This window comes from Falco rusticolus, chromosome 11 (assembly GCF_015220075.1).
Source record: "Falco rusticolus isolate bFalRus1 chromosome 11, bFalRus1.pri, whole genome shotgun sequence".
Lineage (NCBI taxonomy): Eukaryota > Metazoa > Chordata > Aves > Falconiformes > Falconidae > Falco > Falco rusticolus.
This window is the reverse complement of record NC_051197.1, coordinates 11,668,483-11,689,181: the sequence shown is the minus strand read 5'-3', so window position 1 is coordinate 11,689,181 and position 20,699 is coordinate 11,668,483. Positions and strand designations below refer to the sequence as shown.

Here is a 20,699-nt window from a genome sequence, read left to right as displayed (position 1 = left end):
TGCCAGAAGATTTGCTTTTAGCACTGGCACTCACAGACTGAGGGTCTAAATGTCACAGTGTGATTTGACACAGCTCTACTGCAAACAGCTTTGCTGGGCAGTTTTCTGCTGCTAGGAATCTGGCCCCTTCTGCTGTAGCCAGCTCATCTAGTGAAATAAAATTGCAGCGCATCGTGCCAGTCTGGTAGCCCGCATGTTCTGGGGTGATTCACAGTCAATCTGCCACTGGTGCCTGACACTGGACTTCTTTCACAGACTTAACATACTGAAAATGCTTGAGCTGTGTCTGTTTCCTTTTAAAGCCACCTGTGACTTTTCAACAACTTACTTATCAGTTTAAGTGTTTTGCTTGCTAGTAACAAACTTTTTTTTTCAGCTTTGTTATGTTCTTGCACTCCAATAAATGCAAAAGGCCTTTGTGTCTGTGTATCTCCCACTGACTTTAGTAATGCCAAAATAAACTGGCCGCATTGTTAGTATAGCGCTTGCTGCAGGTGATGCTTGCAAAGTCAAAAGAGGGGGCAAAATCTTTCACCAGGTTGAAAACAAGCAATTTGTGTCCCAGAAAACTTAGGGTTGTTTTTAGTTAGTGTCTGAAACTCAGATACTGAAGGAGTTGTGTTGAAGACACAGATACGAGTGAGAACCAAGACAGCATCATCGGGCTGTGACATTGCACAACGTGACCAGTGTCACAGCAGCTATGCACAGCATGTTACAGGCTAATTAAACATGGTCTCTTCTCTGAAGAAATTGCCCCCTCACCCAAACCTAAATTGGCTATGAGTGAAGGCTTGCAATTAAATGACTGTGCGCTGATGTTGGAGTCATTTTTTGGATCATTTTGTCAAGTAAAAGCAAGGACTGCAGTAGGCTTTCTCTTCTGCAGCATAGTGGTGGCTGTGGTAATCGTCATCTCTGGCTGGATGTGGCCAGGAGCGATTTCTCTGCTCCTGGAATCTTACTGTAGCTTGACTCTGCCTTCGAAGCATTGACCAGTCTGTTTCTAATATTTATGATATGTAAGCCGCTAGCGACCTGACCTCTGCCACTGGTGCAGGGAAATGGCATGTATGTTCTGCTGGGATCAGGTTCTCTACCTCGGACAAGGGAAGGTAAAGACTTTGTTTAAAAATAAAGACACCATGCAGGTTTGTCAGTGGTACTGTACATTTTCCCCTCTGCTGCTCTGTGTTTACAGGCATACAAACCCAAAAATAAATGTATGAGGAAGAGAGAGGAAGGTCAGAATATCAAGTGTCAAAAGTAGCCCATGAATTTTATTGGTGGTGCATTTAATCAGTGCTAAGCGTTTTTTACAAGGTACATACAAACAGTAGAATTGTAAAAATTTATAGAATACTGTGTACAGTGTGACTGTTTATGAAGAAAGGAGAATTTATATCCAGTTGAAATAAACCAAAGGGGAATGTTTTATGGAGACTACTCAACAGTAGGGTACGTGAAGTGAGGTCTAGGTGAGGGAAGGATGGGGTATTTGCAGGGGCTTACTGATCTTTGAGGTGTTTTTCTGCTTCTTCAGCAGCTAACAGTTTGCATCTTTCAGTGGCTCTGGAACAGGCAGGATGCTGGACACAGGGATGGTATGGTGTTTTGTTTTTTTCTGTGCAATGGAAAGGAAACACAAGTGAACAGCTGCTACTAGCATCTCTGGTAAAGGCTCTCGCTCTTGGGCTCGTTCCAGTCCAACAGTTTCTTGAGCAGCCCTTAATATCCAGCTGGGAAGGGTTAACTGAAGCCAATCACTTTGACATCAGCATTTTTTGTTTCCTTTTTGGTCCAGTATTTTGTTGATGATAAAGCACAGACTTAGTCAATTGAGAGATTCCAGAGCTGCAGAATCAGAGATAATTTAATTAACGGAATTGCTTGTGATTGCCCACTGGGACGGCGGGTAGGAATTGCTCGATTTAATTTGGAGAAACAAAGATCACATGCATGCTAATGTTTAACAAATAACCAGTGTTTGGGTTAAAGTTTTTTTGCAAAGAGGGGGGCAGCCAATTCCCAGGGGAGATTTCCCAGGAGATGATTGCTGAGTAACAACTCTATAGTATTTTTGTGCCCTTCTTCTGGCCGTTTATCTGAACAAAGCAAGGATTTGCTTAGAGGAAGAAAGTTTGATCTTATTTTCAGTGTTCAGGGAAAGATGCTATGAGAAGTGGGAAAACGTGCATTAGGTACAAAGACTGAAAACTGTCACATGCCGTCTGCTTAAGTCCCAGGGATTTGCTCCCTGGTACCCAGCATCCTCAAGTGTGACTGCCAGGTTGTTGAAGAGTTAACCACAAAGTCCAGAGAGAAGTGCAGGACTGAGCTTCCTCCTCAAGGAACCCTCCCTTCATGTTTTGCTCTTGGCTCCCCTATTTGTGGTGATGCAGGTCGACCGTGAGTAGAGTGTGGATGTGCCCTTGTGTCCTCAGATGTGTTCTCAGCCAGGGAGGACAATTCAGGTACCTGCAAGGCCACTTGCACCTGCTGAAGAAGCCCCACCACTGGGGCTCAAGGCATTGCTCTTGGCAGTGGTTGTGCTCAGCAGATCTCTCTGGAGGCTGGTAAATGACGTTATCCAAACACGTCAAATCAGAGCGCTGAGGCACAAAATTATTACGAGAGTCCTCCTAGATCCAGCGTAAGGTCAAGGCAGAGCTGGGAGAGCAGAGCTGTGGAAGCCAGTTCCTCCTTCCCTGCAATTCCCTCTGCCTCCCTTGGCAGAGTGGCTTGCACACAGCCTTACTGGGTCCACGGAGCTTGGCTTTCTGACCCTTGCTCCACCCTGGCACTGCCCTGCTGAAGTACAGCTCAGGCTGCTCCCAGCTGTGTCCGGGCAAGCACAGACAAGGTGTGCACGCAAGAGGGAAGCCTGAGGGAGTTCCCAAGATTACTGGTGCAGGAAGAGTTGCTCCTAAGTGATGCTTATCTTTAGGATACAATCAGCAGGTTGACGGTAAAATGTTGCTAAATGGAATGGCATGTGTCCCAAGTGTGCTGGCCACCACAGGAGCCAGACACATGGGAAGTGACTCTTGTCTTTATTCCATCCCTGGAGGTAGTTCCAGTTTCCTTTATTTACTAATGTTCTCCCTATTTCCCTTGACCTCATTTCCTCCGGCTTTTCGGAAGCAACCATGCAATTATCGCTCACTTTGGGTTGACCCTTGGCCACCACATCCCTGGTTGTTGCTGCTCCAAGAGGCTTTCCTGAAATCTCAAGTGCAAAATACTCACTTGTGGCCAAAACCTCTCTCTTGTGAGACAGGAGCTGTGTCTTCAGCGCTACACTGTGCGTCAGGATTTGTCCTGAGAGCATGCTTGGCAGGGAGAACATGGACTTTAAAAGTGTCACAGCAGAGCTTTGATCAGCGCTGGGAGATGCTGCAGTGGCTAAAGCTCCCTCTCTTACCAATGCACCCCAGTCTTGTTAATAAATGTATATTTAACAATGTCTGGAGCGTATGAAGTGATAATAACTAAATCAATACCTCCCACATTGATTGTCCAGGATCCCTACAGCGTGACGCACGCAGCGGTGCGGTAATTTTCCAGCTAACTAGCACCCTGATCTACAGCCCTCCTATTGATTGGCCATTGTATCAGGCAGCCTCTGAGCATTATTGCTCATACCTCTATTCAGCCTCCTTTTCTGATTCATTCGTTTATTACTGGACAGGGGCGATTATCTCAGAGACTTTCCGAAATTGGCCGGTGGGGGTCAGCCATTTAGACTTCTATAAACAAGCCATTTTCTATCTCCTAGTTGTTGCAGTGGCAAATTTTTCCTTCTCACGCTTTGACTGTTATTGGGCTGGGACTGGGATGAATTGGCCTTTGCTTGGATCAGCTCAAGGAATCAACTTTTAACTTTCATTGCTGAGTCGTCTGCCCTTCAGAAGGAGGACGAGTAGTTCCACAGATGGTAGTAGTAAAATTTAGCAAAAGGTTGAGGTTCTGCTTTCCACCTGCTCTGGGTAGGAACCACACTCACTGCCTTTACGCCTCCAGTGCCCTTATGCATGCAGGAAGGAGAAACGGATTCCAGAAAGTCAAATTCAACCGCAGCCTCCATCCAACAGCAGCTTATTAACGAGCCAGACTGGAAGGGAAACAATTTTCTCATCTGACAATAATCTTCACGCTAAAAATAAATAATTCTGTTTCTTTCTTCGACAAAACTAACACCTTTCTAGACTTTCTTTGAAAACTAACAACTCTTCCTTGAGGGTGGGAACCCAAGCTGGGATACGATAATAGTTTATATCAATGAGTAGGAGCAAGTGGGTGTTTCACAGCAGGGAGCGTTGGCTCCTGCTGAAGCTCTTTCATTCTGAACTAGAGAATATTTATTGATGCCAGGACTTGAATGCACAGTGTCCCTGTCCCCAGGCAGTCCTCAGCCGCTAGGCTATCATGGGACATGGGATCTGTATTTCTTTGCCTTTTTTGCAGTTTTAAAACTCTTATCATTTCCTAGCAAGTGTCATTTGCAATGAATCTCCTTCTGATGAAGATCTCGGTTAGCTCTTGCAGAGCGTCTGATCTTTACAAAGGTAGGAAGAAGTTGGAGGAGCTTTATAACACTGGTACTTAATCATATGTACTCCTGCAGCTCCAGTTTCTTCTAAAGTGTCATAATTAGGAAAATCCTCAAGATCTTTTTGATTAGCTCTGTTTCCAGAGCCCTGGGAAAAGCCAGAAGAATCACCTCATAGGAGATACCTCAGGTCCCTCCCTGTGTGCCAGCAACATGCGACTAATGAACAAAAGAACGAGTGTGTGCGTGCAGCTGGAGTGCTGAGGTTGCCGCTCACTTTATTCGTTGTAGTAATTCTCTCAACCCATATTTAGCCACCTGTTGATGAATCATCCTCTAAAAAGGTAGAACATGTAGGTGCCGCTGCAGGTTATGTTGTGATTGATGCAACTTCTGGGGGCAAGGTACTCTTCAGGTTCTTCTGAGCTGGAGTCTGCTTGGACAGGCCTGAAATTCACTGACATACGTGAAAATTGCTGTTTTGTTTTGGTTTCCCGTAGAAGTGAAAGCCTTAATGTCAATGCAGTACTCTTAAACCTTTTCTGGGGAATGCTTGAGGGCCCCTCCTTATGTCTCCCTGTGTAGAAATTGGACTTTGCAGCATGCTGAAGTGACATATCCTTGTCTATAATGCTCCCTGCATCTCATTTGCTGAGCATTGCTGTCTGCCCTTGCTTTTTTAGGTTGGCAAGTTGCTCTTTTCACCAGCCTTGCAGAACCATGAAAATACACTTGCCTGCCCTCAGCACAGTGCCTCTGTGACAAAAGAGATAATGCTGCCCATCAAAAATGACCCTAAGAAATGGGAAAGCAGAGACTGTGAAGCTGCTTTTATAGCCACCTTGTTGGCGCAGTGTCCATTGCTTTTAGTTTCTCCTTTATTTCAGTATTAGAACGCAGAAAGCTAGGGGGTTCTTTGATATAAAAGCATTGTGTTGATCCTGTGTAATGAGCTGATTTTGTGTTTCACAAGGTTGATGGCCAGTGAAGACCTCCATTCTCTAAGGGAAAGAGCAACTCCCGTTGCCCACAGAAAGTTATCTCACCTGCTGTAGAGAAACTTACAGAACTTTGTCCAAAGCATTTGGTCCTAAGGAATCTTTTAAGGGAGACAGGAAAAGAGGCAGAAAACAAAACAAAAAAAACCCCACCAAACAAATCTGTTCTTTAAATGTTCGTGTCTTGAGGAAACTTGCTCTCTGTATGAAGTTGCAACCTCAGCACTGTTTTGTTCTGACCTGATGTGTTTGGAAGTGTTTAGTAAGACGCCCCAAATAATTCACACCGGGCTTTTCAGGAATTCTTCACCCCAAGTGGGATGTCTTTGTTCGAATGTTGCCATTTGCTGTGCGGTACCTGTTGTGAGATCCTTTTTCACACAAACTCTTAACACTCTTGTGTGCTCAGTGATGCTTACTCTCCATCGTCTTTTGCAGAATTACAGAAGACTCTGCAGTGACAACATTTGAAGCGTTAAAGGCTCGTGTCCGTGAGTTAGAAAGGCAGCTTTCCCGTGGGGACCGCTATAAATGTCTCATTTGCATGGTGAGTAGCACTCCACTTGTGGTAATGAATCAGAAATGTCTTGGTATCTTTGCCGAGGAGGGAAGAAGCTTTTCTCCTTTTTTTGGATGGAGCTGGGGAGGTCGTCTTTGTCTCTGTACACCAATTAGCTTTCCACACGAAGGTGCTAGTGTTTTGGGCAATTGAAATTTCTGTATGCATTACGTTATTCTACTGGTATTTCTAGCTGGCTGGCTGTATCGGGGGCAAGAAAGCCCCAACTTCAGAAGACTTTCAGCCTTCCTATAGAAAACTCCCAGACAGCAGCGTCCTCTTCCTGCGTGTGCAGATTTACATACATAGGAGAGAGCAAAATCTGTGATCTGAGACACACCATATGATTTGGGAACAGGAATGTTGCCTGAGCATTTAAAAGTTGTGGATGTCCTGCTTGCTTGTGGTGATGCTGTGGCCTTCTTAAAGAAGGGCAGCAGCTCCCTCTGATGGTCCGAGCCCGCAAAGCTTCGCGTGTCCGGTTAAGTTTTGATTCTGCTGATAGCAGGAGAAAATTCTGCTTGGCGGAGGGCTTCCTCTGCAACTGCAGCTTGATGCATGGTGCTCTCCCTCCCAGCTCACGACTTGTACGGGAGTGCAGCGCCTGCCTCTCATCCTACAGAAGGGAGGACAACTTGCTGCTGATGTCCAGAGGTTTATTAGCAGTGATAGAAAATACTCCAGAGAAAAAGGCATGCCTACTGAAATAGCAGCAGAATGCTTGGGATGTAGTTAAGCTGTTCCTGCAGAGCTAAGAGTCGTGATAAGGGTTAATCTTACCCTGTCGCTGTTTTTTTATGATCTGGTGACCTTTCTGATGAGAATAATGGCAGGTGGCCACAGCAACTTCAGATCTTCAGATGCTCTTGCGATAACTGTGCTGAGCCAGGTCACCACTTGAGTGGATTATGGGCTTCCAAGAGGAATTCTGGGAAGCCAGAAAAAGGGACGGCAGGAGACTTTCTGCCTCTGGCTACACAAGCGTTACAAAAATACAAACTTACATACTACACAAGCTTATTTTTTTTAATAGAAAATACAAGGCAGTGTTATCTACAAAGAAAGGTGTTGCAGTGGGGTAGGAGTGAAGAATCAGTAGATCCCTGCAGTGGAAATAACCTGTTTGCTTCCTCTTCTCAGGACTCCTACACAATGCCCCTGACTTCCATTCAGTGCTGGCATGTGCACTGTGAAGAATGCTGGCTGCGGACTCTGGTGAGGCTCTTGGCTACTTTCTTGTTGACTTACAGGCTTTTTTCTCTCTTCTGGGATACTTGTTTTAAACCACCACAGGGAAGGATGCTTTTTGCTTCATTTTAAACAATCCAAGTGCTGTGCATGCAGGCTTCTGAAGCCTTGCTGGTTAACACCCCGCTCTAGCTTTGACTTGAGTGAGTCTCATTTGAGTCATCATGACCAAAGTGCAGTCCTGCCCCTTGCTTGCTCCTCTGCTGCCGTGGGGACAGCCATTGCTCATGCAAGAGCTCTGTGCTGGGAACAGCCTTGCCTTACAGTAATTTCCTGTGGGTCATCCATGCAGAGAGGTAAAGCTGTGAGAACGAAGGCCAAATCCACTGAGATTTCATGGAATGGGTAGCTTCTGAGAAACCTAATATTCCCCTGGAGCAAGGGGAATCATCTTCAGGATAGAGGATATGGAAAGGAGCTTTTATGAATATGAATCTGTATTTTTCAGTTTATTTGAAATAGCAGTGTGCAGTTTTCAAGCATACGCTGTTCTGTCTGGAAGATTGGGGACTACCTTGATCATTGAATAGGTGACCCATTGCAGTAGTAATTTATACATGTATTAAAGGACATCAGGTTAAAATTTAAGGTGTTATTAAATAAAGTGTTTTCCTTTCCTGTGTTAAAACTGTGGGCTTTATAATCAGCCTTTAATGTCCCCTGTGCAGCTGATTTTCAAGCTTTCATTTTCCTCAGGTTGGGGAGTGGAAAATAGTCAGTTATGCTTTCTAGTTCTCCTGTTAGCAAGATGATACAGTGTTGGGTTGCAAAAAACGTAAGGGAATGCCACTCCTAAAAATTGTTCCTGTAAGGCATTACAAAATCTACTTTATAGAACACGTTGTGTGCTTGGAATTACGATTAAGTTGATCATACTCCTTTAAATCCTGCCTTTTAAAATTCTTGTCCAAGAAAAGTTACCAGGACGGTGAAGTGCCTGTGGGCTTGAGTACTAATAGCAACTCAATAACTTGGCTATCCCTTGGGCTGTATTTTATAGCTCTTCAGCTACACCCCGTCACTATTTAGATTATACAAGCTTTTGTAAACATTTTAGCAGCATGTTATAAAAGACACATATGTGGGTATGTAGCTGTGAGGTGTTTGGATGAATGTGTGCTCTGCCACCTTTGCTAAGTGAAGAGTAATCTTGTCCTTCAGTGATGCTACGAGCTGAGGGTAAAGCACTAATTTCTTTTTCATTTTCTTTACTCTGAAGTCTTTGTCCTCTCCTTTTCCCACCAGCCTCAAGTCATCTTCTAAATCTGTGGCACCGATTTCAGGCTGTTCACAGGCTCAGCAGCTACTTAGTTCAGCTTCAGGAAAGCCCCTTTGTTTCATGTACAGTGGTGGTGGCTGCTCATGAGAACGGGGAAACCCCACTCCAGGTGCTCAGGGGTTAGCATTTACCCTTGCAGAGGGGGAGCCATCTCCCCCCTAGAATTCCATGAGGAAGGTAGAGATGGAGCTGGCTGCGTGCTGTCCGCACGTGGCTCTTCTGCCATCCAGGCAGGCGGGATGGGAATAGTCCAGCAAGACATCATATTAGGACTTGGCACTTGCATAGGGGAAGCAATTAATAAGTGGCTACTCATGTGTTCCCCAGCCCTAGCCTCTCCCTGCAGCCCCCAATTTATTAAACCAGGCCTTTTCACAAGGCATGCTTGCACTCCCTCTCCCGTCTCAAAAAAAATCTCCCAGCCTGTGTTCGCATGTTTCTAATGTAACCATTAAAATGTAGCCCGAAGACAGCAATAAAAACCCTGGAACGCCTTGGTGCTTTTGTGTCTTGATCAAAGTCAATGTGTGTAATCTCGTTAAGACTGCCCTCCTTCCCCCCTCCTTTTTTATGAATTTAATGGCATACAGCAGCTGGGCTCAGTGTTTAATGCTCACCAACCTGCATTGTTCTAATTAAGGTATCTCCTTTTATTTCGGGCACAAAAGAGACTCTTGTTTTTTTTTAACAAGCGAGGAGCTGTGGGATAGTGTGTGTAATAATCGCCGCTGTTACCTTTCCCTGGGTATAAAGCTGGCTCCCCAGCGGGGGCAGGAGGGGGGAGCCTGCGCGTGCAGCACACATGGAAAGACTTGGCTGGGGGAGCGGGGCAACATTTTTCTTCTGTTGTGCAATAAACAATTTGTTGGAATTAATAGGAGTTGGGGCGGGTGGGTTGTGTCGGGCTTCCGGCCCCTTTTGAACATTCTGGAGATCTGCCATCCCTGCTGGTGAAAAGTCCCCTTTCTCCTGTGCGCCTGTGGTTTATGTGCCCAGCCAAGATCTAATATTAAATTAGAGTGTGAGTGTGTCTGAGAGAGAGAGGGAGGACCTTGTATTGAACAAGGACGTGGAACTGAAGGCACAGAGCACTTCTAAACCTCTGCAAGGTATCGAAGACAGGGTGAAATTTGATGCTCACATCTGTCTGTGGACCAGAGGAGGTGAAGTGGTTTTTAAAAGGTTTAAGGTTTAAACATTTTCTAGGATACGATGCTACAGTGATCAGAGCATCCCTAGTATCCTTTGACTTCAGTGGTGTCAAGGGCACTGATGAGGGTTGGATCTTTCAAGCGCTTAGGCTTTCTGAAAATAGTTTTTGGACTTTTGGCTCTTGATGCTCAATTCCAAATTGTAACTGCTCTGTTGCTAAGGGAGAGGGGGAGACGTGTTCAACCACCAACTCTACAAATGGCGGCTGGGCTCTCTAGCTTAGGTACCGTTATACCAGATCTCAGTGCATCAAACTGGCTTCAGGTTCTGGGCGTGAAACATTCACCAGAGCAGACTCCATCTCTGTCTCCTGTTGCTGTGTTGGATTGGCGTGAAGGAAAGGCTGGGGCTGCAGAAAGGGACCCTGCAGAAAGAGAACTGAGACCGTGGTGCTAGCTGCGTTGGCCAGCGCCTCAGTTCCAACAGAAGCTGCTTGGTTAGATGGTCCTCCTCAGGGTGGCCATGGAGCAAGGAAGGAACCGTCCCTTCACCCAGCAAAAGGACGTGCTGAGTTGGGTGGTTTTCTCTCCTTCCACTTGCTCCGTGAGCAGAACTGGTCTGCCCAAGGGCTGCAGTCCAGGGGCCACAGGCTAAAGGTGTGCTGTATGCTGCATGCATGTGCTGTGTGCATGCACATGCTCTGTGGTTCTAGGCACAACAGGAATGGAGATAGGGAGGGGGATGCAAGAACACGTTGCTTGATGCCACATGATCGTGCTTGGGATCCCAGGAAATCATGTTAGCTGTTTTGTCAGCTGGGTTTGTCTGCTGGTTTTGTATTGCTGTGTCAAACCACGCCGCTGAGCTTGCTGCTCCCTAGTTGCTGGTTGTCTGGGGCACTCAACACAGGGACATTTTTCATTTCATCCATCCTGCTTGCAGAGAGCTAGTTGGTATCTTCAAGTTACACAGAAACTGCAACACAAGCCCGGAGGACTTCCCTGTGATCGCTTTTGGAAACTCCTGAAAACATATATGCAGGTTCTTCAAAGACAGGAGGGGAAACGGTGTTGCAGGAGAGAGGCTCAGCCTGGGCAGCAGGCAGTGGGGTTCATTTCCCTGAACATCAACCATCCGTGGGGCAGGTGTCCATCCTCAGCTGGTTGTTGGACTGCAGCCCTGAGTCGCTGGGTGACGAGGGATGAATCTCCCTCTGGAGGAGGTTTGTTTGCCCCTTCTCTATCCTTCCCCATTAACCAAGAAGGATCCCACAACTACTAGTGTGTGGTACTAATTTTCCTTCTCCTGGGAAGGGTGCTGTGACAGTAGAGACTGGCGGTCTGCTGCAGTGCTTCGCTGAGCCGGTTTGGAACCTCCATCCTTGGAGGTTTGTGAGAACAGGTTTGATGCATGTCCGTCAGCCGTAATTCAGGTTGAAGTGATCTTGCCAGGGGAATGGGTTGGTGAGGTCTTGATATCCCTCTGAGCTGTAGGTCTGTGATCTCCCAAACCCCAGTATCTTTCCTTACGAAGTAAATGGAGTTAAAAGCTCCAAGTCAGGATGTTGTTGGCCAGTGATGGAGCTGCTGGTGGGTGCGGGCGTTCAGGGGCTGAAAGAGGGCAGGTTTGCTTTATCTGAGCATGTGCAGTTTGCTGTGTTTCCCCCACCGCCTGTACAGGCAGAGCCAGCATTTCCTATGTGTATTTGCTGACCCCAGGCTTGTGCTTGTCTGTCTCGGGCTTATTTGAAAATGACAACCGCAAGAGCAGGAAAAAAATAACTTTCTAAAAAGCCGCCTTCTTCACAGAATACGCTTCCAGGGTATACATCGATAGATATGTATGCTCTGCAGTTGACACATTTATATCTTTGGTAGATTACACTACTACATTCTTAGCCTTGTCACTTTTTCTAGGCTATAATACCGTATATCTCATGCAGGCTGGAGTATTTTTGTAAGAAACAGAGAGCAATCCTTCTGGGTGATTCCTTAGTGCTTCCATCAACATAGAGACCTCCTGAGCCAGCAGCTTGCATGGCGGATGCTGCAATTGATCCTTCAGGATGTTCCTGTCTTCCGTGAGGTTGTCTGGTTATTTATTACTGTGCTTCAGTTTTGGCCGCCTCCAACAACCTGTGCAGGTGAGCTCTACCCTTTGGGGAGGCTCTGTGGAAAAGGTTGCTCTCCTGATCGCTGTAACCCCATTACCTGACAGCTAGAGGTACCCCACAACGGCAGTGGTGAACGGCTGCTTCGCTGGGAATTAGCGCGGGCAGAGAAGCTGCCACTTCGTGTGGAGGCTGTGGTCAGAGAGGGGGCTGTTGCCTTTATTGAGAATTGGATCTTGGAGTTCAGTTTCTCTTCTGGCAGAAGCTGGCTCTTGGTTTGCATCCCTCCTGTCATCTCTTTACTTTGGTTTTCAGTCCTCTACAATAGGCAAGCTTTGAGCCCACGTTTGATGGTGGCATTGTGTAGGTGAAGTTGCTCTCTGTGTGTGTCTTTATTCTCTATGCCTGGTAGCATATTCTGCTTGGAAGTTACCCATTTTTAGACCCACAGGACAGCAGGAAGTGCCTAAATCCTTCCTTTTGAGTTTTCTTGCTTTAGCCAATTTATAGCAGACGTCACACCATTTTTTTTAAGAGGCAACTTTAAGACAAAATACTCCAATCCTTCCTGGCACCATGTGAGCCCTAACGACTTCTCGACATCTCAGCTCTCGTTAATGTATTTTTCAAACTACTACCCCAAGTGATTAGCCTGTATTGTGGATCAATCACTTGCCAAATTTTAATTAAGAAAGGAGGAGAAAAAATAAACTCCATCCTGGTTCCAGCCCCTTTTCTTTGCTTTGTAACAGCCCTGGAGCAAACTTCTTGCAGCAGAGTTTTATAAACCCCTCAAAACTGGGGTTTATAATGGAAAAGCTGAGGTGGCCTTTACTCTAGCACACGCAGCTATAACACATCAAGGCTTTTCCATGAAGCTATGATGAAAGGAGCAGAAGGACCTGGAAAAAAAAAGAAAGAAAGAAATGGCCGACAGGTGGGACTTATTATTCCACAGCATTTTTATTTCAAGGGAAAAGTTTAGTAACCCCAGCTGGCAGGTGAGCAGTGGGGGAGCAAATGCTTTTTCATTGTGCCTGTGCCAGCATGTGTGTGTGTACAAGCTTATGTGCCTCTCTACAAGAGAGGAGAGCTTAAATGCTAGTGCCAGTGAATGTTGTACACCTACATGGAAAAGTCAGATGTAAGGAACGAGGTTCTAAGCAATTTCAATCTAAAAAGAAAAAGTCAGGACTTAGTTCTGAATTTAACACACATGCTTATGTGTGCAGAGGATGACAGTTTTATTCTAAAAAGAAAAGAAAAAGGCTACCCCAAAGGTCCAAAGTCATTATTTTTGCTTGAACCGTTTAATACCAAGCTTAAGTACTAGGGAGACCCAGAGACCTGGGCCCGGCGTGCCATGAGCAGTCAGCCTGCGCAGCACTCAGCCCAGGCTGCCGCAGGTCTCTAGGATGCCGTTGTTCCCCGCAGCGTACCCGGGCTTCAGAGCTCCAGATGAGCTGCCTTTCCCACGTGCAGATGAAGCAGCATCCACCACTGCCCTAAATCAATCTGCAATCACGTAGCTTTTGCAGAAAACGGGTCAGAGAAGGTTCTGACTTCAAGCATGGATGAAAACTTGGCGCTGGCTGCCCACGTGCAGCTCTCAGCCTTAGGTGGGGAGAGTGGATCCCCCTAAAGCCATCAGCATGTGGTGCAGGAGATCCCAGGGTGTGGCAGGACAAATCCACCCATCTTTCCTTGCCCTGTGGTGTGAAGGAATTGCTTACCTGACCTTGCTTTGCCACAACAGAGAGGAGCAAAGCTGCAGTCAGTTTAATTAGGCTTGTTCTGCTGTCCTGTGGGCTGAATGTGGAGGACGTGTGCTTAGAGCAAGCACCTGTGTGCAGCCTTTGGAGAGACACGAGCAGACTGGCTTTCCAGGAATCTGTCCTTCCGAAATTTTGCACATTGAGCTGTCTAGTCTGTGTTAGTGAGGTTGCCCCTGCGTCATCACACACATCTGCCTGCAGCTGTCTCAGTCCACCTCCAAATCCCAGGATAGAGAATGAGATGCAAGACAGTGAGACGGCAGCAGCTGAGGTTTGCTTTTAGCAAAAATGAACTCGGGGGGGTTCTGTGCTCCTCCCCAGCCACCTACAGCCAAACACCTCCAACTTCAGCAGAGCTATGAGAAAATAACTGCTGAAATGCCATTCAGCATTGCACAGGAGCACTGAGGAATGGAGGGATGTGGGTTTAGGTGGCAGCAAGCACTTTCCTTCACCCCAAACTGAAGGCAGGCTGAGGCATTTGATGGGTCAGGGACTGGTCTTGCAGAAGGTGCCTCTCCTTCATGCGTTGTCCAGAGAGGCAGAAGCTCCAGCTACTTGGTTGGATGCTTTGCTGCCTCTTGCCAGTAAGCTGTGCTTGTCTTGGGAAGGAGAGCACGGACACAGATGTGTGTGGTGGTCACATCTGGAATGCCTTAAAGTCCCCATGCACACTTCTGCTTGTCAGGGCACACAGGAAAGCTTGAACGGGCAGCTGCCAGCTGCTGCCCCTTTGACAACCTGCTGTGAATTCATTCTTCAGCACCTCCCTGCCACTTCTCCTGGGACCCTCCAAGCTAAAAGGTGATTCCAAGAGGCCAACCAGATGCAACAGGCCCCTGTGAGGACCAGGGAACTGCATGGTGATGCAGACCTGAGCAGGGACTCAGTTGAAACGGACTGTTTAGTGGTATTTGCATCCAGATTAGTGAGACCCTCCTTGGCAACCCTCCTGTGTAGCCCAGCCCACAATGGCAGAAGGGGCAGATGTTTAGATTTTTCTCTCCTACCTGTTGTTGCTGCTGCAGGGAGTTTTTACTGGGACATGCAGGGTTAGAGCTTGCCCTTTTTTAATGGCAGAGATGCATAGCTCTGGTCTTGAGCACTGGCAAAGGGGTGTGCTATATAAACAGGCTCTGTTAAAGGCCAGTGCAGTCAGCCTTGGATTTCAGCAGGGTTTTAAGCCTGGCCTTAGAGTTGTGGTTTGTGCTTGCTTTTGCCAGAATCCAGCATGTCAAGTCCGCTCTGTGAAGACCAGTGCATGGTGCTGCCTGATGCGTTGCCCAGGCACAGTGAGATGGTCCCTGTCCCGGAACGCTGAAAATCTGAACAGGCACAGTAGTTAAAGAAGGGATAAGATAGGTCCCAGACAGCTAGAAGGATGCGCCCACAGGCATCAGCACCAGAGTTAGGTGCACCATCCAGACCACCAGTGGTCTGTTGCTCACCCTGAGAGTAATGTCCGGTGTGTCTTGAATGTCCATCGCGTTTCATAAAACTCCAGTTCAACAGGACTTTGTGAGTGGCTCTTCTGGAGCTCAGGTGCAAGTGCCCTTGGTTCCCCGCTGTGTCAGGGCAGCACCTCAGCCGCTAGCAGCAAGGGGTGTCAAATGAGAGCCTGATTGCTCAGAAGCCCAAAGCTCAGGGAACAGCGGGTGTGCAAAGTCCATGTCTGCCAGGAGTGATGTGCACTGGGAGCAGGGGGGGAGCTGCTGTAAGGCTGGTCTGTGGCGGCTTTTCGGTAGTACTCAGAACTACAGAGCAAACATGACTTGCACTTCTTTGGAGCTGTATCCTTGTGAATTACTTGCACCTGTGTAAATTTTCTGTTCCTGGGACTCTCTCCTCTAGATTCCTCTTAGTCCAAGGAGCTTCCAGGGGAGAAAGCCCCTGTCCTGTGTCTGCAGGTGTTGTCACAGAGCAGAGAGGACCTTTTCTAAGGGTGCTTGGCTCTTGTAAGCAGCAGTGCCGGTTCCTCTGCTAGGGATGTACCCAAATGCAGGTAGCAGTAACCAAAGCAGTGTGGCACGTCACAGTCCTGCCCTGCCACTCAGTCCACATCCTGCAATCCTGCAAGCTGCAGTGCTCACTGCTGCAGGTACTGAAACAAGCCCTGCTAAGGGAGAGCAGCCGCAGCACTGGACCGAATGGCTTCAGTTCTGCGTGCAAGCCCTGTGCAAGCCAGCAGGTGCTCACACGGCATGTTACGTCCCTGTCGTCTCACTTGTCACACCGAGCACTGGGCATTAGCTGCTGGAAGGGCCTGTGACAGCAGTGAGCACAACTTGGGGTGCTCAGTTCTGTGTGGCAGGAGGTTGTGTCGAGGCTGGGGTCAGTGTTGAAAGCTTGGGCACCCCAGTTTCCTGCACTGCTGGTGCTGTAGACAGGAGGCTGCCTCACAGCAGAGCCAACTTTCTGTCATTTTTCCCATCAACTGTCTGTCACAACTGCCAATCTAATGATGACCAGCTTAGATTGACCCCGATTCTGAGGCTTATTAACACCCTCTTGCTGTCAGGCCCAGTGACAGATGGCACATCAGCCCTTGTTTTATTTCATGTAGCGTTCATGTCGGCCGCCTGTTACCTCACCCCAGCTCACGTTGCAGTTTGCTGGTTTCAACTCACCTTGGCAGAACGGACTTGTCTCCGCAGCATCTCTGCAAGCTCGGGGTGGGCGGTGGGGGCTTCCTTCATGCCAGCAGCTCTGGGGCTTTTGCAGGATTGCTGAGGCAGTCCCCCAGTGTGCCGCCCTGAAAGGGATGGTCCATCCCCACCATGAACCAGTTCAGTCACCCCAGCTACTAAAAGCTGCACTTGTTCCAGCCGGGCTGGTTTTCTGCCTGCTCAGTGACCTGAACTGGCTCATCGAGGGCTGCAGGTGAGCAAGGGAAGCAGAAAGGAGCAGCAGATCTCCCTGGCAGCCAGCAGTGACAGCAGGGATGGGGGGGGTGCTTGGGCCAGTCTGTCTGTAGAGACCCCTCTCTCCGGAGCTGCTGAGTTTGGTGACACCTTGGCTCTGGGTTTCAGCATCCTGCAGAGCTCCTGCCTGCCCAGCTGCCTTGTGCCTGGGACTGGAGTGGGACGAAGGGCTGCAGGGAAGGCAAGAAAGGTGATGGCACCTCCCCTTCTCACAGCTTGTGCCCACTGTTGGGAGGGCATGGCCCTGCCTGGAGGGGAAGGGGGTGGCCTTGGTGCCCCTGCTCCTGTGCTGCTCCCCCTGAGATCCCAGGCCAAGGGCAAGGTCACGCAGGTTGTCCTTCTCACGTTGTTCATCTCATCTGCCGGTTGCAGGGTGCCAAGAAGCTCTGTCCCCAGTGTAACACCATCACGTCTCCCGGAGACCTTCGGCGCATCTACTTATGAAGGACCCAGCAGGAGGGTGGGACCCAGCTACTCAGCTCAGCTCATCACACCAAGGGGGAGAACGACAGCAACAAAAAAAAGACGTTTTAAAACTTAAAGAAAAAACAAACCAGAGACTCCAGACATGGACTCGAGGATACAGGAGCAGTGGGGAGCCTTGGCTCCCAGGTCCCGCATGTTGAGACCTCCTTCAGCATCTGCAGCGGGCAAAACCAAACCCTTTGTTGTGAAGCCCCCTTTTTTAAAACCAGTATTCCCCATTCACCTGTTCCCTGGAGCTGGCTTTGCATCGGGGATGGCTCGTGAGCCCTCCTTTGGACTGTGTTGTTGACCACTGCCCCCAGGAGACTGGGGAAGGGACCCTTGAGAGAAAGATGTTAAATAACCTGTAACTTGTGTTCTTTGTTCAGGTTTTTTGTTTTGTTTTTATTTGTTTTGGTTTGGGGTTTGGTTTGGTTCTGTTTTGGTTTTTTGTGGTGTTCTAGTGATAAAAAAAGGTTTAAAGAAAAAAAAAACACACCCAGGCAGAAATGAAGCACATGTAATATAGATTATATATGTTTACAATGTTGTGTATAAATGGGATAGACTCAAACATTACATACTAATAAGTTTCCCTTTCTTTTTTTTGGGTTGTATTTTTTTTAAAGAAAAAAAATGAGCAGAGAACATTAAACCCATATTTTTCTTGGTTCAGCAAAGTTTTGGCATTAAAGTCATTAGTTTAAAAAAAGTATATATATACATATATATAATATAAATGGTTTAATGTTCTGTGGTGTATATTTCCTCATTCAGATATGAAGTTAACAGCTTTTAGTAATGGCTGTAGCATTGCCTATAACTTACAGAACTTATGGGGAGTAGAGGAGGTGGATTTTTGTCATTAGTTGTAGCTAATGGGGCTATTTATAATAGAATCGTTATCCCCGGAAAGACACGGCTTTTAACTCCTCGCCAGGGGACCGGGCAGGGCGGGGGGATCTGGCTCAGCCCCCTTTGCCTTTCCCAGCTGGGGAAGGGGCAAACGGTGCAGAGCTGGAGGGATGCAGCCCACCAGAGCGCTGCCCTCCCCTGGGCCAGGAGTGCCTGCTCGAGGGTCCGGAGGGTCCGGCTGACCCCCTCGTGCCTCCTCTGTAGCCCCTGCCCCTGCCGGGCTTTGCTTTCCTCCCCTCCGGTAGCGTTTGCTGGCCGTGGGTGCCTGAGCTGCTCCCAGTGCCTGCTGCCGAGGCAGGGGGTGGGGAAGCAGCGGGCATGGGGACAGATGGCAGGGGACAGGGTGGCCCTGCTGGTGGCTTTGCCCAGAGAGGCTCGGCGGGTTGCGCTGTGCAGCGAGCCCCACTCTGCCCAGTAGAGCCAGCCCAGCCCCGCGCTCCCGGAGCCGGCCTTTTCCAGAAGCGGGTTCGGCAGCGGGGCAGAGCCAGGCCAGCCCTGCCTCATGGCCGTGGCCACCACGGGGCTCGCCGGCAGGCCGCGGCCAGCAGCGATGCCTCCAGCCAGAGCCAGTGGGTCCCTGCAGCCCCAGCTTCTTCCACGCAGTCCCTCATGCTTGTCCCTGTCTCCCGTATCCTCAGCCTTAACCAAAGCTGCCATCTGGCCTGTTTTTTTGTTGTTTTTTCTTTTACTTTCAGGACCTAAGAAACAGATGCTGAACCGTTTCCCAAGGTGAATGCGTGCCCCATGTGCTGACTTCTCTCAGTCCCGTGCTGTGCGGCCCTGCCCCAGCTCCCCAGGCAGTCGTGGGGTGCCAGCCTCCCGAAGCCAGAAGACAGGGAGGTGGGGAAGCTCATCTCCCCTGCTCCTGCAAGGTCTTTCCAAGCAGATCCCACCTGGCAGAACAGCGTGGCTGGGGCATTTTAAGACAGTCTGGAAACAGCAGTGGGTGAGGGGTTTGGAGCTGGGACCCCAGCATCGCTGGGGTGCTCTGGCGAGGGAAGGGCTGGGGAGGCAGGATGCCTGCGGAGTGATGGTCCCATCCCATCACTGCTTCTCTGCCCTGAGCTTGGTTCTGTTTTGCAGAGAACAGCTGCTGTCCTTGGCATCTCCTGAGTGATTTCAGAATGATCCCACTGCACCCAAAAAAAAAAAACAACCCAAACTGAAGGAGATGTGGTTTTTATTTTTTAAGCATCTCGTCAAAAGGTGACAATTCCTAACTGAGATTTTCCTGGGTCTCCAAGCTCATCACAGCCGTGGTGGCCTCTGAGACCAGAGCTGCAGCCTCCCCTGCTCAGGGACACATCCCTGCAGAGCCGCTGGGGACCAGAGGAAGCTGGGGCACCCCAGGAGGGTCCTGCCTCCCCGGGGAGGCTGTGGGCAGGGGAAGGGGCTGCAGCAGGGGGCTGTCGCTGCTGGGTAGCACTTGGGCAAGGGAAGGGCAGGCACATAGAACTTGGGTCTGGATCTGTAAAGGGGGAAAAACTGGGGGTATAGCTGGGCTGCGAGTGCCACCCAGCCAGAGTCGTGGTGCCTGAGTGCCAGCGCTGGGGTCTCTGAGATGGATTTGGAGAGGGTGCAGGAAGGGGGGTGGGGGGGTGGGGGTGGGGGTGAGAGGCAGCCAGGAAAGGGGGAGAGGGCAGGACACCCCAGCCTGCCCTTGGAAACAGGCCCTGGGAGGGAGCCAGGCTTTCTGGCAGGTGTTGTGGACCAGCCGTGTGCTCTATGTACGTATGTGTAAAACCATATGTAACTAGTCATTGGTTCTTTGTTTTGGGGGTTTATTTTCTGTTTATTTTTTGTTTTTAATTGTAAAGCCATCCCCTGTTTTCAAGGGGGGGTCTGCAGGGGGGAAGGCTGGGGAGAGAGGCATCCCGGTTTGTAGCAGGCATCCGCCACTTCCCCTCTTCTGCAATGAGTTTAAATGATTTTTTAAAAAAAAAAAACACATTTTTTTTGAAATATCGGAGTTACCTATCTTTGCCCAAAGAATCCCAGTTGCACAAAGCGATATTCCAGTGTGTCGATGATTGTGTGTCGGTGTATATTATACAAAGAGGTACTTGTCACTCCCGTTTGTAAACTACATTTGACATTAATTAAACAAGTATAAATCTTCTCAGGCGCTTTCCGCCTTTCTGTGTGTCCCTTTTTGGCAGGTCAGAGGCAGCAGGGGAGCCACCCCCCTACACATGCCACAGCCCCTGGGTGCAGGTCATGTCCCAAAGGGGAGCCACAGTCCTACTTGGGATGGGGGAGGTGCTGGGGGGTCTCCAGGGGTCCTGCCCCGGCATCCCCTGCAAGGATACATCTCTGCTCCATCACAGATGGGGTCCCCCCAACTTGTGTGTGTGTGTGTGTCCCCCACAGAGCCAGGAGTGCAGGGCAAAGGGCACACGTCAGGGGACACCCCCATAAGGAAGTCTCATCAGCTGCATTAGTCGGGGGCAGGAGGCGGCCAGCCCCAACAGATCTATACATCCTGCATTAGGGGCCACCGGCATGGTATAGGGTTACCCCCCACCACGTGGATGGGAAGCTGCTAGGGCAGGGGCGGGTAGAGGTCAGGTTCCCCCCACCACAGGGCTGGCGCCGACACTTTTGGTTTACAAACATTTTGCAGACGGGTCAATGGGGTGTTTTCAAACCCCTCCCCATGGCAGCATCCCCCAGGGATGGGGCAAGGGGGGTCCTCAGGCTGGGGAGCGGGCAGCAGGGGTGTTAG

The 20,699-nt window shown here is 49.0% G+C and overlaps 1 protein-coding gene across 4 annotated transcripts in view; it reads left to right on the top strand.

The window, feature by feature from the left end:
- RNF220 (ring finger protein 220) overlaps positions 1 to 20,093 on the top strand; it is a 229,237-nt gene extending 209,144 nt beyond the window's left edge. For all 4 annotated transcript variants that reach the window (XM_037403813.1, XM_037403812.1, XM_037403814.1 and 1 more), the window contains 3 exons: positions 5,989 to 6,097; positions 7,250 to 7,324; positions 16,967 to 20,093. In XM_037403813.1, the coding sequence (XP_037259710.1) occupies positions 5,989 to 6,097; positions 7,250 to 7,324; positions 16,967 to 17,038 (256 nt within the window). In that variant the 3' untranslated portion in view covers positions 17,039 to 20,093. The remainder of the gene's footprint in view (positions 1 to 5,988; positions 6,098 to 7,249; positions 7,325 to 16,966) is intronic.
- Positions 20,094 to 20,699: the final 606 nt, after the last annotated feature.